The 18,604-nt window shown below is 42.7% G+C and overlaps 1 protein-coding gene across 4 annotated transcripts in view; it reads right to left on the bottom strand.

The window, feature by feature from the left end:
• LOC116071220 (beta-defensin 1) overlaps positions 1-18,604 on the bottom strand; it is a 44,210-nt gene that overhangs the window by 6,545 nt on the left and 19,061 nt on the right. The window contains exons 2-6 of one of the 4 annotated variants that reach the window (XM_031342678.1): positions 14,511-14,568; positions 13,519-13,783; positions 11,299-11,488; positions 10,818-10,990; positions 8,970-9,280 (exon numbers count right to left, since the gene is read on the bottom strand). In XM_031342678.1, coding sequence (XP_031198538.1) covers positions 8,970-9,030 — 61 coding nt within the window. In that variant the 5' untranslated portion in view covers positions 9,031-9,280; positions 10,818-10,990; positions 11,299-11,488; positions 13,519-13,783; positions 14,511-14,568. The remainder of the gene's footprint in view (positions 1-8,969; positions 9,281-10,817; positions 10,991-11,298; positions 11,489-13,518; positions 13,784-14,510; positions 14,569-18,604) is intronic. The other 3 variants (XR_004110767.1, XR_004110768.1, XR_004110769.1) reach the window with 3 other exon arrangements.

The raw sequence follows: 18,604 nt of genomic DNA, 5'->3' as shown, positions 1-18,604 counted from the left end.
TTTAATTCTATTTACTTAAAATACGTTTTTAAATGTTAACAAATTCAAACAAATTGAAATCATATAACTTTTCTCATCATAATGCAATAAAAGTTAAAAAAAGAAAGTACCCAAAAAAGTTAAAAAAAAAACCCAAAACAAAACAAACAAACAAACAAACAAAAAAAATAGTGACCCCTGTAAACTTACAGAACAAGTCATATACTTTCAATGTTAAGCAGAATATACATTACCATTCCAAAATACAGGAGTATGGGCACAGCAGGGGAAGATTAAACCAAAGCAAAACCGAAACCCATCCTGGAAAACCCAACTTCTTTAGGTCTGTGTACTGCATCTGAAGCCTCAACTTCAATAGGTTTAGAAGGTACTGACTCTGTAGCTTTGCTACCTGCAGCATACATTTTTATCTTAGGCTGATTCCTGATTCCATTTCCTGAATGCAGTTCTCCTTGGCAGATATCTCATGGCTCTGGTATCTCAAACATCTTGGGATCTCTGCAACCCAAACTGCACTATCACATCCTTATGCAATGGGCCCCTAGGAACTCCTTGAAAGTCCTCTGGCTTTGACATACATTACCTGGCCCCCACCATCCTCTGATTCTGCAAAGCAAAAACCCATGATCCCCTTAATCTTGTATATATATTTTTTTTTCTTCAAAAAAGTACCACGTGAGTAACATGGTCAAGTTCTGCACCTAGCTTGAGATGGCCCCTGGCCACTTGGACCTCAGCTGCAGAAGATTCTGAGTACAGCTCTCTCATAACTTGGGGGCTCATCCAAGTGAGGTCTTTTCCCTCATAACACATTTCCTGTTGGTTTTGTCCATATCGTACAGCTTCTCTTCAACACATACAAACTCTTTTTCAGCACACAATTGAAGTCTTAAGTTTCCTAGTAACATTTGCTTTCCAAACTGTACATTTTAAAAATTTCTTCCTACTGTGTTGCCCTAATAACCATGCCACAGACTCAATACTGTGGTGTTTTCAAATTTACCCCCCAACAACAATAAAATAAATTAATTACTTTTGTTTTTGTTTTTGTTTTTTGTTTTTTCTCTGTATAGTTCTGGCTGTCCTGGAACTCACTCTGTAGACCAGGCTGGCCTTGAACTCAGAAATCTGCTTCCCTCTGTCTCCCAAGTGCTGGGATTAAAGGCATGTACCACCACTGTCCGGCAAATTAAATACTTTTAAATTTAGCCCCACATAAATGTTTAGGTCCTGGGCAGAATGCAACTAGATTTTTTGGCAAAATTTCATCAATGATGTCTAGTCAGGTACAATTTGAATAATTTTCTCCTCTGAAATCTCATTGGCCAGACCTTCATTGTCTGAATTTTCTTTAGAATTACTGTCTTCTAGGACCTCACTAAAATAACTCATATTTATCTCTATTTACAGAATTCAATGGGTTTTCTAGCCTGAAGCTCCAAATTCTCACATATTCCTCAGAAGAATAATATGAACTTGCTTTTCACGGCACAACTCCACTTTCCTGGAACCAACTTCTCTACTAGTTACTTCTCTGTGGTTGTGACAGGATTTCATGACAAAGAGCAATTTAAGGGGGAAAGTCTTCTTTTGGCTAATGTTCCAGAGGGGCAGAGTCCATCGTGGTGGGGAAAGGCGTGGCGTCTTAGTTACTTTTCTAGTATTGTGACAAAATTTCATGACGAAGACAACTTAGAAAAGAAAACATTACTTGAGCTTACAGATTCAAAGGGGTAGAGTTCATGATGTTGGCCAAAGGGGTGTAAGCAGGGACAGCTGAGGGCTCACATCTTAAGCCACAAACAAGACACAGAGAGAAGAGTACCCTGGGAACGTGGGAAGGTTTCTTGAAGTTTCACATCCTACATCCATGACACATCTCCTCTGACAAGGATGCAGCTTCTAATTCTTCCCAAACAGTTCCACCAACTAGAGACCAAGTATTCAAACATAGGGAATTCATTCTTATTCAAACACCCACACATAGCAACAGTAACTAAAACCAAGCAGGAAGAGCAGATGGCTGACTGGTCATACTCTAGCTACACAAAGGAAGCAAAGCAAGAACAGGAAGTGGAGCAAAGCTTCTAACCATCAAAGCCCACCCCCAGCTAACTACCTCCTCCAGTAAGGCTCCATCTCCTAAAGGGTCTATAACCAAACAGCATGACCAACTCGTGAACAAGTGTTCAAATCTATGAGCCAATGGGAAACATTTCTTGTTCAAACCACAACAGTGCTTGAATTCAAGAAATAAGGCAAAAGAAAGAAACAGAAGGGATACAAGCAGTAAAGAAAGAAATTATATCTATTTGCAGATAATTTGATCCTATATCTAAAAAAAAATCTAGAAAGAATCCACCAAAGGACATTTTGATATAAGAAAACATTTTCAGCGAAGTGTGAGTTATATAATCAATTTAGAAGAGTAAGTACATTTCTTGCACACCAATAAAGAACTTGCTAGACAAGAAACAAGAAAAACACGTCCATTCACATTGGCAAAATTTTTCACATTCCTGCATGATTTATGCAAAATTATTTTACACATGCATAAAAATGATGTTAGAGACCTCTACAATGAAACCGCTAAAGAAAGACAATGAACACACCAGGAAATAGAAAGGCATCTCATATGCATGGATCATCAAGGCAATTTCACAGTGAATGATCTACAAAGTAGAAGCATTTCCTATCATAATTCTATGGTATTCATCACAGAAATAGAATAAAACACAATCCTTAAGTATAGAGTAACACAGAGAACTCCAAAATAACAGAAGCATTTCTGAACAGAAAGATCAATATTGGGGGATCACAATACCTGACTTCACGTTATACAAAAAAAAGGACTGAAAAAAAATGGCTCAGTGGTTATGAGCACTGGCTGCTCTTCCAGGGGACCCAGGTTCAATTTTTAATACCCACACAGTGGTTTAAAAATCTGTGTTTAACTCCAGTTCCAGAAGACTGGATGCCCTGTTCCGACTTCTATGAGTACCAAGTGTGCAAGTGGTGCATATACATGCATGCACACAATCCTCTCCAACACACACATTTAAAAAAATTGTACTGCAGAGTGATAGTAACAAAAACTATAATAGAAGGCATAGAAACAAACTTACACTGTCATGGTAATTTGGCTCTTGTCAAAGTTGTTGTGCTGATTAATTTTTATTATCAAATTGATTAGGCTAGGAAGTGATTGCCAGAATGGAAAAACAGCTCTATGTGTGATTGATTCCCAGAGAGGATTAACAAAAGGGAAACAAAAGGGAAAATGCTCTGAGTGAGGGTAGCAACATCCCATAAGTGCTAGAAGTTTCACACTTATATATTCCTATGTGAAATATTTATGAATAGTGTATATCCATAGATAGCTACACAATCATAATTTATTCTAGGAGTTATAAACTAGAAAATAACTCGACTTTATAGAAATATATATTTTTGAAGTGCTGGACTGAAACCCAGGGTGTATGGAGCCAGATTGTCATGTTCCATCAGAAGAACCATCCTACAAAGCTTAAGTGTAGAATGCTCTCTCTCATATATGGGATGAGCGTGCCATGGAGTAAATGTGGGGCTACTGAGACTGTAGAAAGGAAAGGTGAGGAGGACTAGGAAAAGCAATGGGGGTATTGTGTATAATCATAAGACATTGAATGTATGTATGGAAATGATACAACAAAACCAGTTACATTGTACATACCGTATAATGTCAATATTCTAGCCACACTCTGTCCTAGAACATCTCTCCTGTGTGAAATATCATAGACCATGACACCTCTTAAACTGAGAAGCGAGGAACCTAGATTGTGAGATCTCCCCCATTCTCACACCCTAGGCTACTCATTTCTTCCCCATGACTGGCTACTACATTTATGGTTGTTCTTAGTTATCCAAGGAATACATTGCCCCCCACCCAACTTGAAGACAGGAAAACTGAGTTTATTGTCATAAATTCATAATATTTTAATTTTGTATAAATATGATATATAATCCTGATTTTATACTAGACATTCCGAATCTCTACTCAGTGATGTTCCTTTAAATATTAATTTATTCTTTGAAAATTTCTTATTTTTGAATAATACATTCTAGTGACACTTATTTCTTCCTCCCGCCTTACCTAAATCAGCATGAGACTTAAATCAATGATTTGCATGACTTGACATAAGGGCAGATGCCTAAGGATTTAAAGAAGAATGACCAAAAATACAAATGAAGAAAATATATTAAAAGACTGAGTATAATATTTGAGTGTTATATAAGAGATCTGTGAAAATAAATTTTCTTAAGTAGCCTTTTGGCAACTGAGCCACATGGAGAGGCTGAATCTAAGAATGAACATGCAGCGATCACACTGCACATGTTGGGACTTTGTGTCCTCAGGTGTCCATTTTAAATCCACCCTGAGACCGGTGGGTGGGACTCTGGGGTGGTATAATGCAAGTATAGGCAAATGTGAAGTTTTAAAATAAACATCGCAAGGGGAGATTGAAGAATTTCTGATGAAAGGATAAAGCATTTAGAGTCAAAGAACTTCAGGTGAGATGGAATGGATTACCAAAGGACAAAGGTTTAAGAAAAAATTGGGACCCCAATTCAGCCATCTCTCCCATTGGATCTATAGACAGACTTGCCATTGGAACATACCCCTGCAGAGAGGTCAAGGCCACAGGATAGAGTGTCGATGTGATGAACCATCTACGGTTTCCTGGTAGTGACTTCAGTCCCACCCTATGGGCTTCATGGTGAGCAGAGGCTGAATGTCAATCATAAAAAGTAGCTCATCAGAGTCCTTGCTATCTTGCTATTGAGAGAAAGTCTAGCTCTTGGTCAGGATAAGGAAACGTGCTGCCAGCATGCTGGAGAGAGGCCAGGAAGAATCTGGTTCCTCCAACTGGAGGTGTCAAAAACAAAAGTCACTGTCAGCTTGGAGTGGGGTGTTTGTGTAGTCGTGAGTGGCAGCTTGAAAGGAGGAAGGATGTGTCTATCAATCTATTTAAGGCATGAGGGAAGAAAATCAACTACACTTGCCACTCCCAGGAGAAAAAACAACCAAAGGGCTAACCAGCTCAGGGATGAAAGAAGCCAGGCTCTCTTCTGAATTCAAGTAGCTCCCAATACCCGAGCTCAGCAGGAAACTGAGGTTGGCTTCAGTCCTCTGAAGCACCTCTGTTTAGCATCACCAAGCTTGAATGCTCTGCTCAGCTAGAGTCTTCTTGAGAGGGAATACAAGATTGGTGATCCCTTTGGAGAGCTTGGGGAATTGAGCGAAAGAATGCAGGGACCCGAGTAGGTGTGTATCGTTGTCACCAACCTGTCTGAGTCATGAAAAGATCCATAGAGCAGCCCTGGCATAGTACCCTTGTGAAAGAGATCCTAGGACACAGGTGACACAGAGCTGTCCCTTCAGCTGTGAAGTGAAACCCATGGCATTGCTTTGAATGCTGTTTTGTAGTATTCTGTTGAACCTGCTAACTAGGGTCCCTTTCCAAACAGACATGGAGGCTGCATGGCTGGTTTTTGAGCTAACAAGATTTGTGGCTTCTAGGTGGGATCTGGACACCCTAGAAGGTGAAATTCTATTACTTACTGAAAGGGTTTACACAGGAAGTTGAAGAGGCAGGAAGAATTAGGACAATCAGGTCAGGGCGGGGATTCCTGGATGAGACGCCAAGGAGGAAAGGGTGGTGACCAGGGTCACACAGTGCTAGTGCCTGGAGTCATTTGCCTGATTTAAGGCAGGGAATAGGCTCAGTCTAACACAGTTGTGTCTACAGCTTGCAGGTGAGGAAGGCAGGAGTTTGTGGAGTTGTGAATGCTGATAGCAGTGGGCTGGATTATTCTCTGTCCTTCAGGGTTTAAGGACAGAAGACAGGTGTAAGAGGAGGAGACATGGTTTTGTTAGTGGCAGTTCCTAGTATCTGTCTCACTTGATCTGGCCCTGACCATCCTTGGATTTGCTTATAGGATTTCAAGCCCCCACCCAGTGCTTCCTTACATAACCCTACTAAGGTCTGGAATTGAACCCCCAACCCTTCATTGTTTATCCATAAAATGTAGACATCGATTCTATGTTCCTCTTAGGACTATTGTGAGAATTCAGTATAAATGTCCTTTTGATTTCTTTCTCTCTATCTTTTAACCATGTCATCTATCTGCTTGCTGGACATGTACAATGTCTTTTGCAGCCAGGCATCTCAGAGTTCTGCATCCAATGGTCAGACCAAAGTGGTAGGGAGTGATGGAGTCTGCAGAGACTTGTGGTAGGGACCTCTGTTTGGAGTATCATTCCCTGATCAGCCTAGTCCACCATGGTAAAGTAAGAATGTAGCCACATCTTCTTCTACAGTTGCAGCAAAAGGCAGGGGCCTAAATTCATGCTGCATCTTACTACTGTTAACTGTTGAGAAAGAGGGAAGATTTTAAACACCATGCCCACCCAAATGAGTTCTGTTTCTCCTTCTATTTCAGCCTCTTCAAAGAAGCCTTTCTTGGTGTCTCATAGGAGGCCATCTCCTTTTTACAAGGTTTCTTGGCAGACTGAGTCCAGCTGCCTTTTCCAGGGTAGAGTTACACACCTGTATAATCAGTGTGTGTGTGTGTGTGTGTGTGTGTGTGTGTGTGTGTGTGTGCATATGCGCGCGCTCTCCTCTAGAGTTTAAGGTTTATGGAGAGTCTGAGATCTCTCTCCCAGACTCCTCTTTTCTCTGGCACTTTTCACGTTTGTTGCTCACTAAATATTTGTTCAGTGGAAGCCTCAAACACCCTTGTTTTCCAAAGACTTCAGTTTAGATCTTGTTATGTTGACCTCATTTCTGTTTTCACAGACTAATTTGTACAGGGAGATAGTGGGGATCCCATTTCTTTAAAGCTGGTCAGCTAGATGGTCTTGTCTTGTGGAGTCCCATGGACCAATTAGATGAGGCAGGGTCTAAGGACTCTATCAGACATGGGGGTGGGGTGCGGCACTGGTACCAGTGAGAGTTCAAATGGGGCATGAAATTGGGCCAGTGCCATAGAAACAGAACCCAGAACCTTTCACACCAAACTCTCAGCTCAGAAGACAGTACAGGCCCAGAGACAGTGTGGATAGAACAAAGCAAATGCCAGCAAATGCATGAGGTTATGGGTACAGTATAACTATGGGCATAACTGTTTCACAGTGAATGCACTGCCCAAAACAGCATTTGATATGTTACAAACCTACATGATTTTTTTTTTTTTTTTTTTTTACCTAAAATCTATGACTATGTCCAAACAAAGCAAATCAAGAACTCTCAAACTTCACATACCCAACTTAAGCCAAGCACATGCAAGGTCCACCAGCAGCCTGGCTCGGAGACTCTTGGGAGCCTGCATGTTTAATACAAAAGACACTTACGGGATTTCATTCTTCCTCCCTACCTAGAGCGTAGGGGGCCATAGCAGGTATCAATCCCAGAGAAAAATACTTTAACTAAATAGTGCCCTTTCCTGTAGTCAAAACAGAACTCAACAGTACAGCAGGTGCTCCTTAATGGTCAAGATGGAACTCGGTGCTCCTTGATGGTCTTCCTTGGCCCTGGGGACTCAGGATGACCTAAGCACCATAATCCTGGCTTTGGAGATGAGATAGACTCTGCTCTTTGCTATTTCCCAATAAGCAGCCAGAGAATTCCTGTACTGCCAGGTTATACAGATAGACGATTTGTATCCTAACAGAATACAGTAGAGTGGCTCTATTAAGGAGGTTATAGCAATCCTCATAAGTGGCTCTGGAGTCCAGCTTCATTCTTATAATGGAATATCAAGAAGTATGGCTGAACATGCCCACCTTTGGGAGGTGGGCCAATTCCTATGGTTTGAATGAGTTGCCTACCATCAAATTTAGAGTACCAGATAAAAATAAGAAGTCTTCATTCTGAAAAAATAAGCTTTTAAATTTTTTTTGAATTTGGGCCATGAGAAGGAAATTTCTCCTTCTTACTCAGTGAAAAGATTCTCACTCCCAAACATGCACCAAGACCGGAATATCAAATAGCATGCACTGTGTTGTCTATGTGTACTGGCATTTTCTAGACAGCCCCCCCCAAGGGTAATGTATTAAATGCACTCTTTTACCTCTCTAATAGGCCATTACATCACTATGCAAGACAGTGTGTTGAAAATGTGCCTGCATCCAGATTTCACATGGGAAAATTGGGGCATAACTTATTTTCAAATGCGTAGCTCCAGAGGTTGGCATGATAGCCTGGAGAAGAGCAAACCAGGATTTTTCAGACAATTTCACAACTAAAATGTCTTCCCTAGAACCCTCCTGCTATGAATGTGTAAACTAAAATTCAGAAATATATGACTTTCTTAATGTGACCTTGAGAGATAGCTGTGGGGAGCGTATGTCCTTAATCACTACTTCAGGGTCCTACTGTCTCCCATGCCAGAGACAAACTGCTTTGGCCTAGAGAATCTGGGTACCTTCTGGACAGATGTGAAGCCATTCCATTTGACTGGTAAGATCTTACCCGAAGAATGTGGCTACCTGGGAATGTGAAAAGTCACCTGTCATCTCTTGACTGCATACCTGGTGTTTCCAGGCATTTACAACTGGCTGAGCTGGCTTGGTGAAGGGACAGGGGCACTTTGCCTCTAGCAGGGAGGCTCCACCCAGAGACCTAGCTGAGGTTAGTGTCTGTCTCTGGATCAAAAAGCTAGTCTCTCGGTGTGAAGAATCTTGCCACAGCCAAAGCAGACTCCCACGCAAGATATTTCCTACATTCTAGGGACAAACATCATAGCTTGGAGATACCCACTTCTCTAAATCCATACCAGGCTCATTTTGCTGCTGCCCAGGGCAGTTGACCACTGACTACTCAGGATAATCTGTCACTAGACTCAGTAGACCAGGCTATTATCTCTCCCCCCTTAGCCTTTGTGTCCCCAGTCCCAACCAGAGCCATCAACAAGTTCCCAAAGCTTACCTGGCTCCATCTGGGAGAAAAGAAAAAATAACATCACCAGGAGAAAGTAATGAGTTTTCATGGCAGCAGCAGCCAGGGTCCAGAGTGCAGAGAGGATGTGTGAGACTCCCAGGTAGCTGAGCTGACAGATGAGGCTTGAATGAACTTGTTTTTTTTAAATAGGATCACTGGTTGCATAACCTCCTAAATGAGCTGAAGGGAGGCGTTGCAAACCACAGTGAAGTTCTAATGACACCTTCATGCCCTGAGTAGAGTCCAAGTCCTGTGGGCACATTACCTCTCTCCAGCTTCAGCTGGATTTTATTTTCAGCCTGGAAAATGGAAACAGGCCTCTGGTGTCAGGCCAGTTCTGACTCTCAGGTTGGGATTCTAAGAGGCTCCAGGCAAAGCAGCCTCCACCAGGACCCCTCAGGTTAGAGAGGTTTGGAGAGCCTGTAAGAAGCCCAGAAGCCCAAACAGGTGACTTTGGCTCTAGGATGCTATGGTTCTCTTTCATTTAGCTCTTTCCCTTTTCAATGCTCAGGATTTGTTTCCTCCTATCATAATAGAGAACTGACTGCAGGGATAGAAGCTGTGGTGGGGTTGCTTTTTCATCCCTCTGTATCCAGACCTTCCTCCCTGAGAGTCTTAAGTCAGCTAGTATTTCCATTTGGGAATGTGTTTCGGGGGTTTTCCAACTCTAGCTCTCCAGACGGCATCTGAGCTAAGTCCAGGGAAGTGCAACTATCCCTTTGATGTATGACCTTAGCTTGGCTCCAAGAGCTCCAGAACTGTAGTGTTTTAAAATATCTTATTTTGCATTGAACTTCCAGTGCAAATCTATGAGCAGATTTCCTAGAATATTATGAAGGATCTTATTTACAAGCAGCAGTAAACACTTCTGCCCCATATGTAAGAGGTGGATGCTCTCAGCCATCCGTTGGACTGAGCACAGGGGCCCCAATGAAGGAGCTAGAGAAAGGACCCAAGGAATTAAAGGGTTTACAGCCCCTTAGGACAAACAACAATATGAACTAACTAGTACCCTCAGAGCTCCCAGGGACTAAACCACCAACCAAAGAGCACACATGGTAGGACTCATGGCTCCAGTGGCATATGTAGCAGAGGATGGCCTAGTAGGTCATCAGTGGGAGGAGAGGTCCTTGCTCTCGTGAAGGCTTAATGCCCCAGTGTAGGGGAATGCCAGGACATGGAAGTGGGAGTGGGTAGGTTAAGAGTGTACTTTACTAAGGGGATACTGAGAAGCTCATAGAACCATTGTTGGGGCTGGCGGACTGGGCTTGTGGCTGAGCTGCCAGGAACAAAGACTAGTCTTTGCTTCTTGATCTGATGAGGGTCCTAGGTTACAACCACATTGTAGGAGACACCAGTATAGACTCTATAGAAACTACTGCCACCACAAGCAGAATACCTTTCTATACCAAGACACACACCTTCTAGATATACACCCCACCCCAAACACACAGACACAGACACAGACACACACAGACACACACACACACACACACACCATACTATACACACAAGCACAAACATACAAGTACACACACAAACATACACACACAAGCACACATAATTAAACACACAAGCAAATATGCAGAAGCATACATATGTACCTAACCATCTATTTTCCTTTTTTTCTCTATGTTTATAGATAGATATATATACATATTATGTGATAAATACATATATAGATACATATACTATCTCTTGTCTCTCTTTATATATACATATACATATACTCATATATGTATATATATTTATATATACACATACATACATTTGCTCTGTAAGAAGGGTCACTGGTGCCACTTCAGAAAACTTAAGGGTTACAGAACAAGGGCTTACCATGTAGTAGAAAGTAAATGTAACTTCTGGCTCCATTTCATACTGTGGGAATCCCAATCCCATAAGGAAGCAGTTGACATAGAGATTCGCCTCTCTGGGTAATAATACCACATGCCTTTATGGACTGCTGTGGTAGCAGAGAAATGCATGTAGCATCACATGCTCATGTCATCCTGTAGAGAAACAAGATAACAATTTTTAACAAAACATCTCAAAATTCTAATGCTAGATGTCATTGATCACAACTTAAGGAATTCAGGGAGAGGTCTAAAGAATCTAAAGGAATCTAAAGGATGATTCGGATTTTCAGAAGTTTTCTACTCTGAAGCTTGGAGACCTATTGTTTCATAGACCCACAGCCACACTGTGATTAATTTTCTAGTTTGTTTCTCAGGAGGAACCTTCATCCCAGTGTGGGAACCTCTCTCTTTCCCCACATCCCTGCAGGGCTCACGGGGTGAGTATGCTTTTTGCTTGGTACCTCCATAAGATTGAGGAGTGATGACAATCCTGAAGGCTAGGTACAGAGGGTGGGAGGTCTATTCCAGCAGTGTGTTTCTGGAGGATTCATACAGAAACTGATGTAGCATCACAGGGGCTTCTGATAAGGTAGGGTTCTGGCCCTCCTCCATTAGAAGTCGCAAAGTGATTTATTCCGCTATCAGTGGTCCCTGTTGGTATGAGATAACAAAGGAAACATCCATCTTCTCCTTCTCCCTAGGAATCCTCCCATTTATTACAGCGCTTCTAACTTGGAACTATCTCCCACTAGCATATAAACGTACTCCATAAAGGAAATCACCAGAACTCAGAACTGGTTTGTGGCCTCCGCTCTAAACTGTGACTTCGCAGGTGGGGCCAAGGATAGACCCCTGTTTGTCTGATAGTGGGGATGTCATCAGTGCATAATTTGTCCAGAATCACCACTTACTGACAATAGAAATCACAGACTCACACTATCTAAGATGGAAAGGGCTTAACCAGTAGCGATTCCAGGTAGTTCCTGTTTCCTGTAGGAACCCAGGACCACATCAAACAGAGCATTGCCCAATCAAGACCTGAAGAGCTGTGATAACTTTATGTCATCTGTCAGACCTCATGGATGAGCTTTAGAGTAAGAAAGGTGTTAGGGTAGTTAGGAAAGAAAAGAGAAAGTGAATCTAGTTCCAGAGGGCCAGATGTCTTGTGGATACAGAAAATAATTCCAGAATGAAGAGATTGGTTCAACATTACATCATGACTGATAGAGGGACATTGAAAGGTTTCATTGAGCTTTCAGGTAAACAGTCTGTGACTCACCTGTTCAAGTCCTAGGACTTGACTACTCCACCTGGGCTAAGGTTGGATGATGCCACCCACAGAGTCCTTAAGCTACTTTTCACCCTTGACCTTGATTCTAGTTCAGGGTCGTGGACTCTGAGCATACTTTCAGTTCTCCTGTGCTCTTGACTTACTAAGATCTACATTTGTTTCCCATTATTGCTAAGGTATTCTTTGGGTATATGTCCATGTTATGTAAATCTGCACACTCAGCCATCAGGCTGCAGGAGCCTTTGGGGTATTTCTTGATGTTAACATCGTTGAAACCAAACCATTTGGAACCCATTTTAGAAATTCAAAGAAGGAATGTGTTCAGTTTATTTTGCACACAGAGGAGAAGGTTGCAAGCCCTCAATGAAGAAGCATATCTATACTGTATGCTCTACCAGTCCTGCCAGGGTCCTCCCAAGACAGTTATAAGCTGTTCTCTGCTGATGTTTTTGTTGATTAAATTTACAGAAATAGAAAGATAGCAGGAGTCTAGAGCTGCTATAGTTGTCAGCTCAGGGAACGGTGATAAGCAGAAAGAGGAGTAGGAAGGGAAAGAGAAGGGGAAGAAGGAGTGAAAGATGGGGAGAAGGAGGGAGGGGAGAGAGGAGGGGAGGAAAAAGAAGAGGAGGAGGGAGAGGAGGGAAAGGAGGAGGGGAATAAAAGGAGGAGGGGAATAAAAGGAGGAGGGAGGAAGGGAGGAAGAAGAAAAGGAGGGAGGGGAGGAAAAGGAGGAGGGGAAATAAAAGGAGGATGGAGAAGGGGAAAGAAAAGAGGAGGGGGAAGAGGGAGGAGGGAGGAGGGAGGAGGGGAAATAAAAGAAAGGGGGGTGGGAAGAGGAGGCAGTAATCTGGTGAGAAATCCAAACGGAAGAGGTAGAAGGCCAACTCAGAGGCAGGGCTTAGGCTGAACTGGCTGAACAGGATTTTAGGCAAATCATGGGTCACCTATCATCCTCAGGTTCAATTTCTGGACGTTTATACTATTTCCAGAATCAGTGTTCAGGACAGCAGCCCTTCCTGAGCAGCCTCTGGAGGAGAGTCTCCAGCTGCATGTGCCCTTTTGACACATTCTCCAAATGACCACACCACTGCTTTGAAGTTGCTTGTGTGTTTCTAAAAGCAAACACTTCCCAGTTTAGCATTTTGAAGTTAAGGTGGATCTGACAGTCTTCTAACTGCTGTAATCCAAGCCCTCCATTGTTCCCTTTCCCAGTCCACCGAGCTGCTACCTTATCTTCAGTAGAGTTATTGAAAAAAAAAAAACACTTCATCTTTATTTCCACTTTATAGCAATTTAGGAAGTAGGCTGTGGGAGAGGCACGCACACACACACACACACACACACACATTTCCCTTGATTAACTAACTCAACTAGTATCAAAAGTAGTCACCTTCTTTATGAAATCCATGCCTGGTTTTAAGGGAGGTGAAGAGGAATATGTCCTAGTCCCTATCCTAAGGAGCTCATGGGCTTACGGTATCAGTTAAATGAATAGCAGGTAGTCATGTCAGGGGCTAGGCCGAGTGTTGGCTTTCTGTGTGAGACCTGGAGGAGAGGAGCAGTTTGGTCTTATGGGGACTGAGCAGAGTACTGTTGAGGAAGTCTCATTCATAAGCTGATGAGCAGGAGGTCCCCGAGTGCCAGGTCTTCAGAGCCTGAAAAGCAAAGGAGCACATTACAGACATAGGATGGCTCTGGGCCTCTGTACCCTTGAGGGACTTGCTAAGCTTCTTGGGTCTCTATCTTCTTCTGAAGAATGGAAGGCTGCTGTAGACAATTGGTGAAGGAAACCTAGATAAGAGCTAGTACGGATTGACTGTCTGAGTGTTTGGGGAGGTGATTTCAAACCTAGGATGGAAATGATCTAGAAGAAGAGAGAGGCTTGAGTGATGGTTGTCTTGTGATTAATCGTTCTTTGGGTCCCAGTACCTTGTATATTCTTCCCTCTGTCCCTAAGCTTGCCCTTGATCTATACCCCAATGTAAACAGTCATCTTAGGGTAAAAGGTTTGTACAGGAGAGACATGGAGACCTTGAGAATGGCTAGTAAGCTCTCATTCTTAACCTAACATTGAAATATTAGGTAGATTTCAAGTGCTAAATTTCATAGTGAAGGAGCACACATCTATATGAGACAGATGTTAACCTCACTTGGGTTATAAGGAAGTTCCTTCAGAGTTTAAAAAAATTATAAATTTTATTTTACATTGTGTGTGTGTATATATACTTGTCACTGTGTGTTTGTGAATGTATGAGCCACAGTACATATGTACTTGGATATTAGTATTTGGATATCAGAGGATAACTTTCAGGACGTTGTGGCCTCTTTCCACATGAGTGTTCCTGGAATCAAACTCAAGTCAGCAGGTGTGTCACCAAGTACCTTCATATGCCAAGCTGTCTTTCCAGCATCAGAGGTGGAAGTTTTAAAGTTGGAAAACCTGTCAAGACAAAGGAATGAATGAAGATGCAGAGAGAAGTTAAGTGTTCCCAGCAGACTAGCAGAACCCCTGTGGCTACATTTCAGGGGATGATGGGCTGGAAGCCAGAAGAGAAAGGTTGGATTAAGGGAGAGAACAGGGCATCTGTTATGCCTCAAACACTTTGTCAAAGATTTGAGACTTTCTCCCAGGGACAATAAGAAATCATCAAAAGTACTTTGTTAGTTATATTGTTGAAGAATATGCATAATATGAAAGTTACAATTTAGCCAACCGTGTTAGCTCATTGTTAGTAAGTTCATTCTTATTACTATGCTGCTAACTCTACCAACAATCCCCAGATCATTGATGATATTCCAAACCAAAACTTTGAATCCATGAAGGGCTCTCTATTTCACCATTCCAGACACAACACCATATATCTCATTGTCTGCTCTACTGACCCCATAATAATGGAACGATATATCAACATCTGTTCTACAGAGAAAAAGTCGCTACCAGAGATGGCTACTCTCATTCCTCAGACAAAAAGACACTAGTCTCCAAGTCAGATGTGTGGCTCAGCTATTGTCAGAATCAGTTCCCACAGCAATTCCATGAGCTGGGTAGTGTTAACCTGGTTTAATGCCTGACCCTGGCTGGAGTCTACATTAGGTAGCAGTCAGCTGTGTCACCAGGAATCATTCATTTGCAAACCACAATAGACACCTTCTTTTCCTGGAAAATGAGTAGATTGGGCTAGTGTGCCTGGAAGGAACTCCAATACTCTTCCTCATTCTGAGAGGGAGTTACCACTCCCAGGCTGGTAGATGGAGATGTCATTCTTTAGGTCTAACTAGACTTCCACTTTCCACCAGCCTCCATCTGTGGCAGCGCCGCAGGTCCCCATGATAGCTTTCCTCCTATGCTTTCCATCTTTGTGAGACAGGTTCCATGACCTGGATACAGTTTCCTCACTACTGTGTTAAAATCTGTCCACCTGGGGCCTGGTACTCTTTCCTAAACCCTTATAATCTCCCCCTCCCCCCTATTTTGAATGTTGTACTTTACACACACTTTCCCAGTCTTCTCTGCCTCTGTTTTGAATCATGGGCAGTCCTATCATCTTTGTATCAGAACATGTAGGTTAGTGTTTAGATTAATAGAGACCAAACCAGCAAGGACTGTTGGTAGAGCACAACACCTTAGAGGCTTCTTGATGATGTCAAACACACCCATCTTGCACTGCTCCTAGGCTTGTTCATGTGGTCACTAGGTGGGCAGCCTACTGTGGTGCCTGTGCTAGGTCCCCTGCTAGGGGTAACATCACAATGATGTGTGAGATGCTCTATTGACTCCATCTTAGAGAAGACATCTGAAATGCTCAGTCGCAGCTATCTGCTGTGCCTCCCAGCTTGATGTGTTTGCACAGTGTGTAGAACCTATGTTGGACTCACACCTTCCTGTGACCACTGTGAAGTTAGTATAGCAGACTTAGCCTCAACACTTTCCCACTAATTACATAAGGAAACCAAGGCCTAGAAATGTGGGTGGACATTTTTTGGCATCTGTCAGTTCCTGGATCTACAAATGCCACCAGTCCTGGTTCCTGGTTCTATTATACCTACATAAGTCTAGAAGAAAAAGGAAGAATAGTAAGTAAGTGCAGCCATGCCACCTGAAAGAAGGCAAGCATGGCTTTGTGTACTACAAGTGACATTTGGAGGGACAGATCTTCTCATGGAGCACAGGCAAGAGGCAAATTTGTTCCAACTTGCTGCAAATCTACCCTGTAATTTCCATTAAAGTTATTCAGAATCAAAGCCCATTTTAGTTTTTAAATGATGAAGTTTCTGAATGAAAATAGAGAATCAGCCAAGTAGGAGAGAGAGGGTAGGAAAGGGGGAAGCATTGTCTTGTGAAACCTACTGATTCCTTCCCTAGCATACCTCACCCTTGCTCCTAGCATACCTCACCCTTGCTCCTAGCTGCCATCCAGTTAAGCCCCAGCAGACCAGACTAGGGGCTGGAATCCAGGGCCCTGGGGAGTTTGGCAAGTGATCAGACAGATGCTTGCTACACTGACTCTGGTGCGAAGCCAATCTTTCTAGTTAGGGCAAACTGCTAGTACTGTCTCTACAAGGCATGTGCTTCCAGATTTGAGGGCCATTCTCAAAAGGTGAATGAACCATTTGTCTCCAACAAGGACTCAGCCAAAGTCTTCAACAAGCCAAATTCTATACACCACTCCCAACTGTGTGTGTGTATTTTTGTGGGTGTGTGAGTGTGTAGGTGTGTGAATGTGTAGGTGTGTGAATGTGTGTGTGTAAGTGTATGTGTGTAGGTATATGAGTGTGTGTGTGAGTGTATGTGTGTGGGTGTATGTGAGTGTGAGTATGTATGTAGGTGTTTGATGTATATGTGTATGAGTGTGTGGAGAGTGTGAGCATGTGTGTTGGTGTGTGAGTGTGTGTGTTTATCTCCTATGTCAAGGTCTCACTCTGTATCCCAGGCTGATCTTGAACCAGAACCTCCTGTCTCAGTCTCCTCATTGTTGGAGAACACAGGAGTGTACACTCGTATTTGGTATGGTCTATCAGTGATGTTATCAAGTGTGTTTGTACCGAGTGATTCCCAAGCCCTTACATACTAACCTACACTTGAATCTGGGATCCAGGATGGATGACCTCCTTTCAGGAGACTACCATCATGACATCTTTTTCCATTATGACTTGGGTTGTGGGGTTAGGTAGTGCCATATGACAGGCTGGACCTGCTGCCTTGGGTCCTTCCTGAGGAACTCATGTGGCTTCAGGAGAGGTGCTTAACTCCCAATGACTCAATCTCTCTGTGAGTCACTCTCCTTGAGTGTGAAGTGTTTCTCCTGAGTCAGGTCATTGTGGGGATTGAACATATTATGGAGTTATAACCATGCTGGGCACAGCAAGTGCTTCTGGGTTGTTTCTGTCCCTTCTTCAGGTGCCTGGCTTCATGCCCACCTTGAGACAGGAGCTTTATCTGAATACACGTGGTATGCCTCTCACCTGCACATGGTTTGGTCTATACTGGGCTGCCAGTGATGTCCTCTACCCTGAGGTCCACAGTCCTCATTCTACTCTAGTTCCCTAACCTTGGGCTCAGAAGATGAGGACAGTATTGGAGCTGGGGTCATTGACTGAGTTGTCACTGGCTTTGGTGACTGTTATCTATTTTCATTGAACAAGTAGTTATGTTGATATATTACATATAATTTACCCTACGTAGAGTTTCTTTGATTGTATGTGGCCATGGAGTCTGTGTCTAAATAGAACATAGCCAAACTTATAAAACGGATTTAGCATTAAAGCTTTTAGAGTAAGGTATGCCATTATGCTCACAGAATAATTGAGGAAATCCAGTTAGGATTTGATTCCTTCTCTGTTCCTGAATGCCCCCACTCCTTTTCTGGGAGAGGTAGGGCAGGGTGTTGATAATTAAATTGACTGCTTTGTTTTCTCAGGCACTAGGCTGTTTGCTTTGCATTTATATTTGGGCATGTGCACTGACCTGGACTTTTTTTTTTTCCATGTGAATATGATCGGGCCCTGCCAAGTCACTGAACCACAGTTATCATCTGACCTGTGTTGTGTCGAGCTCTCTGACCTATTTTCACCAAGGTCACCCTCTGACATCTGAAAAAAAAAAAAAAACCAAACAAACCAGACCTACTGAATTCCCCCACTACCTACCCTGACTCCCAACCTGGACATTGACCCAGGATAACTAGAGAGAAAGGCTGGGGTTTACAGAGGGACAGCCTAATGGAGACATTAGGAAAGAGGACCAGCTAAGTTAACAGGTAGAAATATTTTACAGAATATGATGCTGTGTTCAAGGGGCCTTTCCTAGCGAGCTGCTTGCACCTGAACAAACACGCTATCATAATTACCACTTTCTATTTAAGAAAATTAAGTGAAAAACTCTGATTTGTATAGGAGAACCTATTTTTGAGCCCTTCCCTTGGGAAAAATTAAACATGGTTTATACTTGTTTTTAGATGTGTGTGTGTGTGTGTGTG

Source organism: Mastomys coucha, unplaced genomic scaffold (assembly GCF_008632895.1).
Source record: "Mastomys coucha isolate ucsf_1 unplaced genomic scaffold, UCSF_Mcou_1 pScaffold22, whole genome shotgun sequence".
Taxonomy (NCBI): domain Eukaryota; kingdom Metazoa; phylum Chordata; class Mammalia; order Rodentia; family Muridae; genus Mastomys; species Mastomys coucha.
Note: the sequence above shows the minus strand (reverse complement) of the source record. Positions and strands in the feature narration are given on the sequence as shown.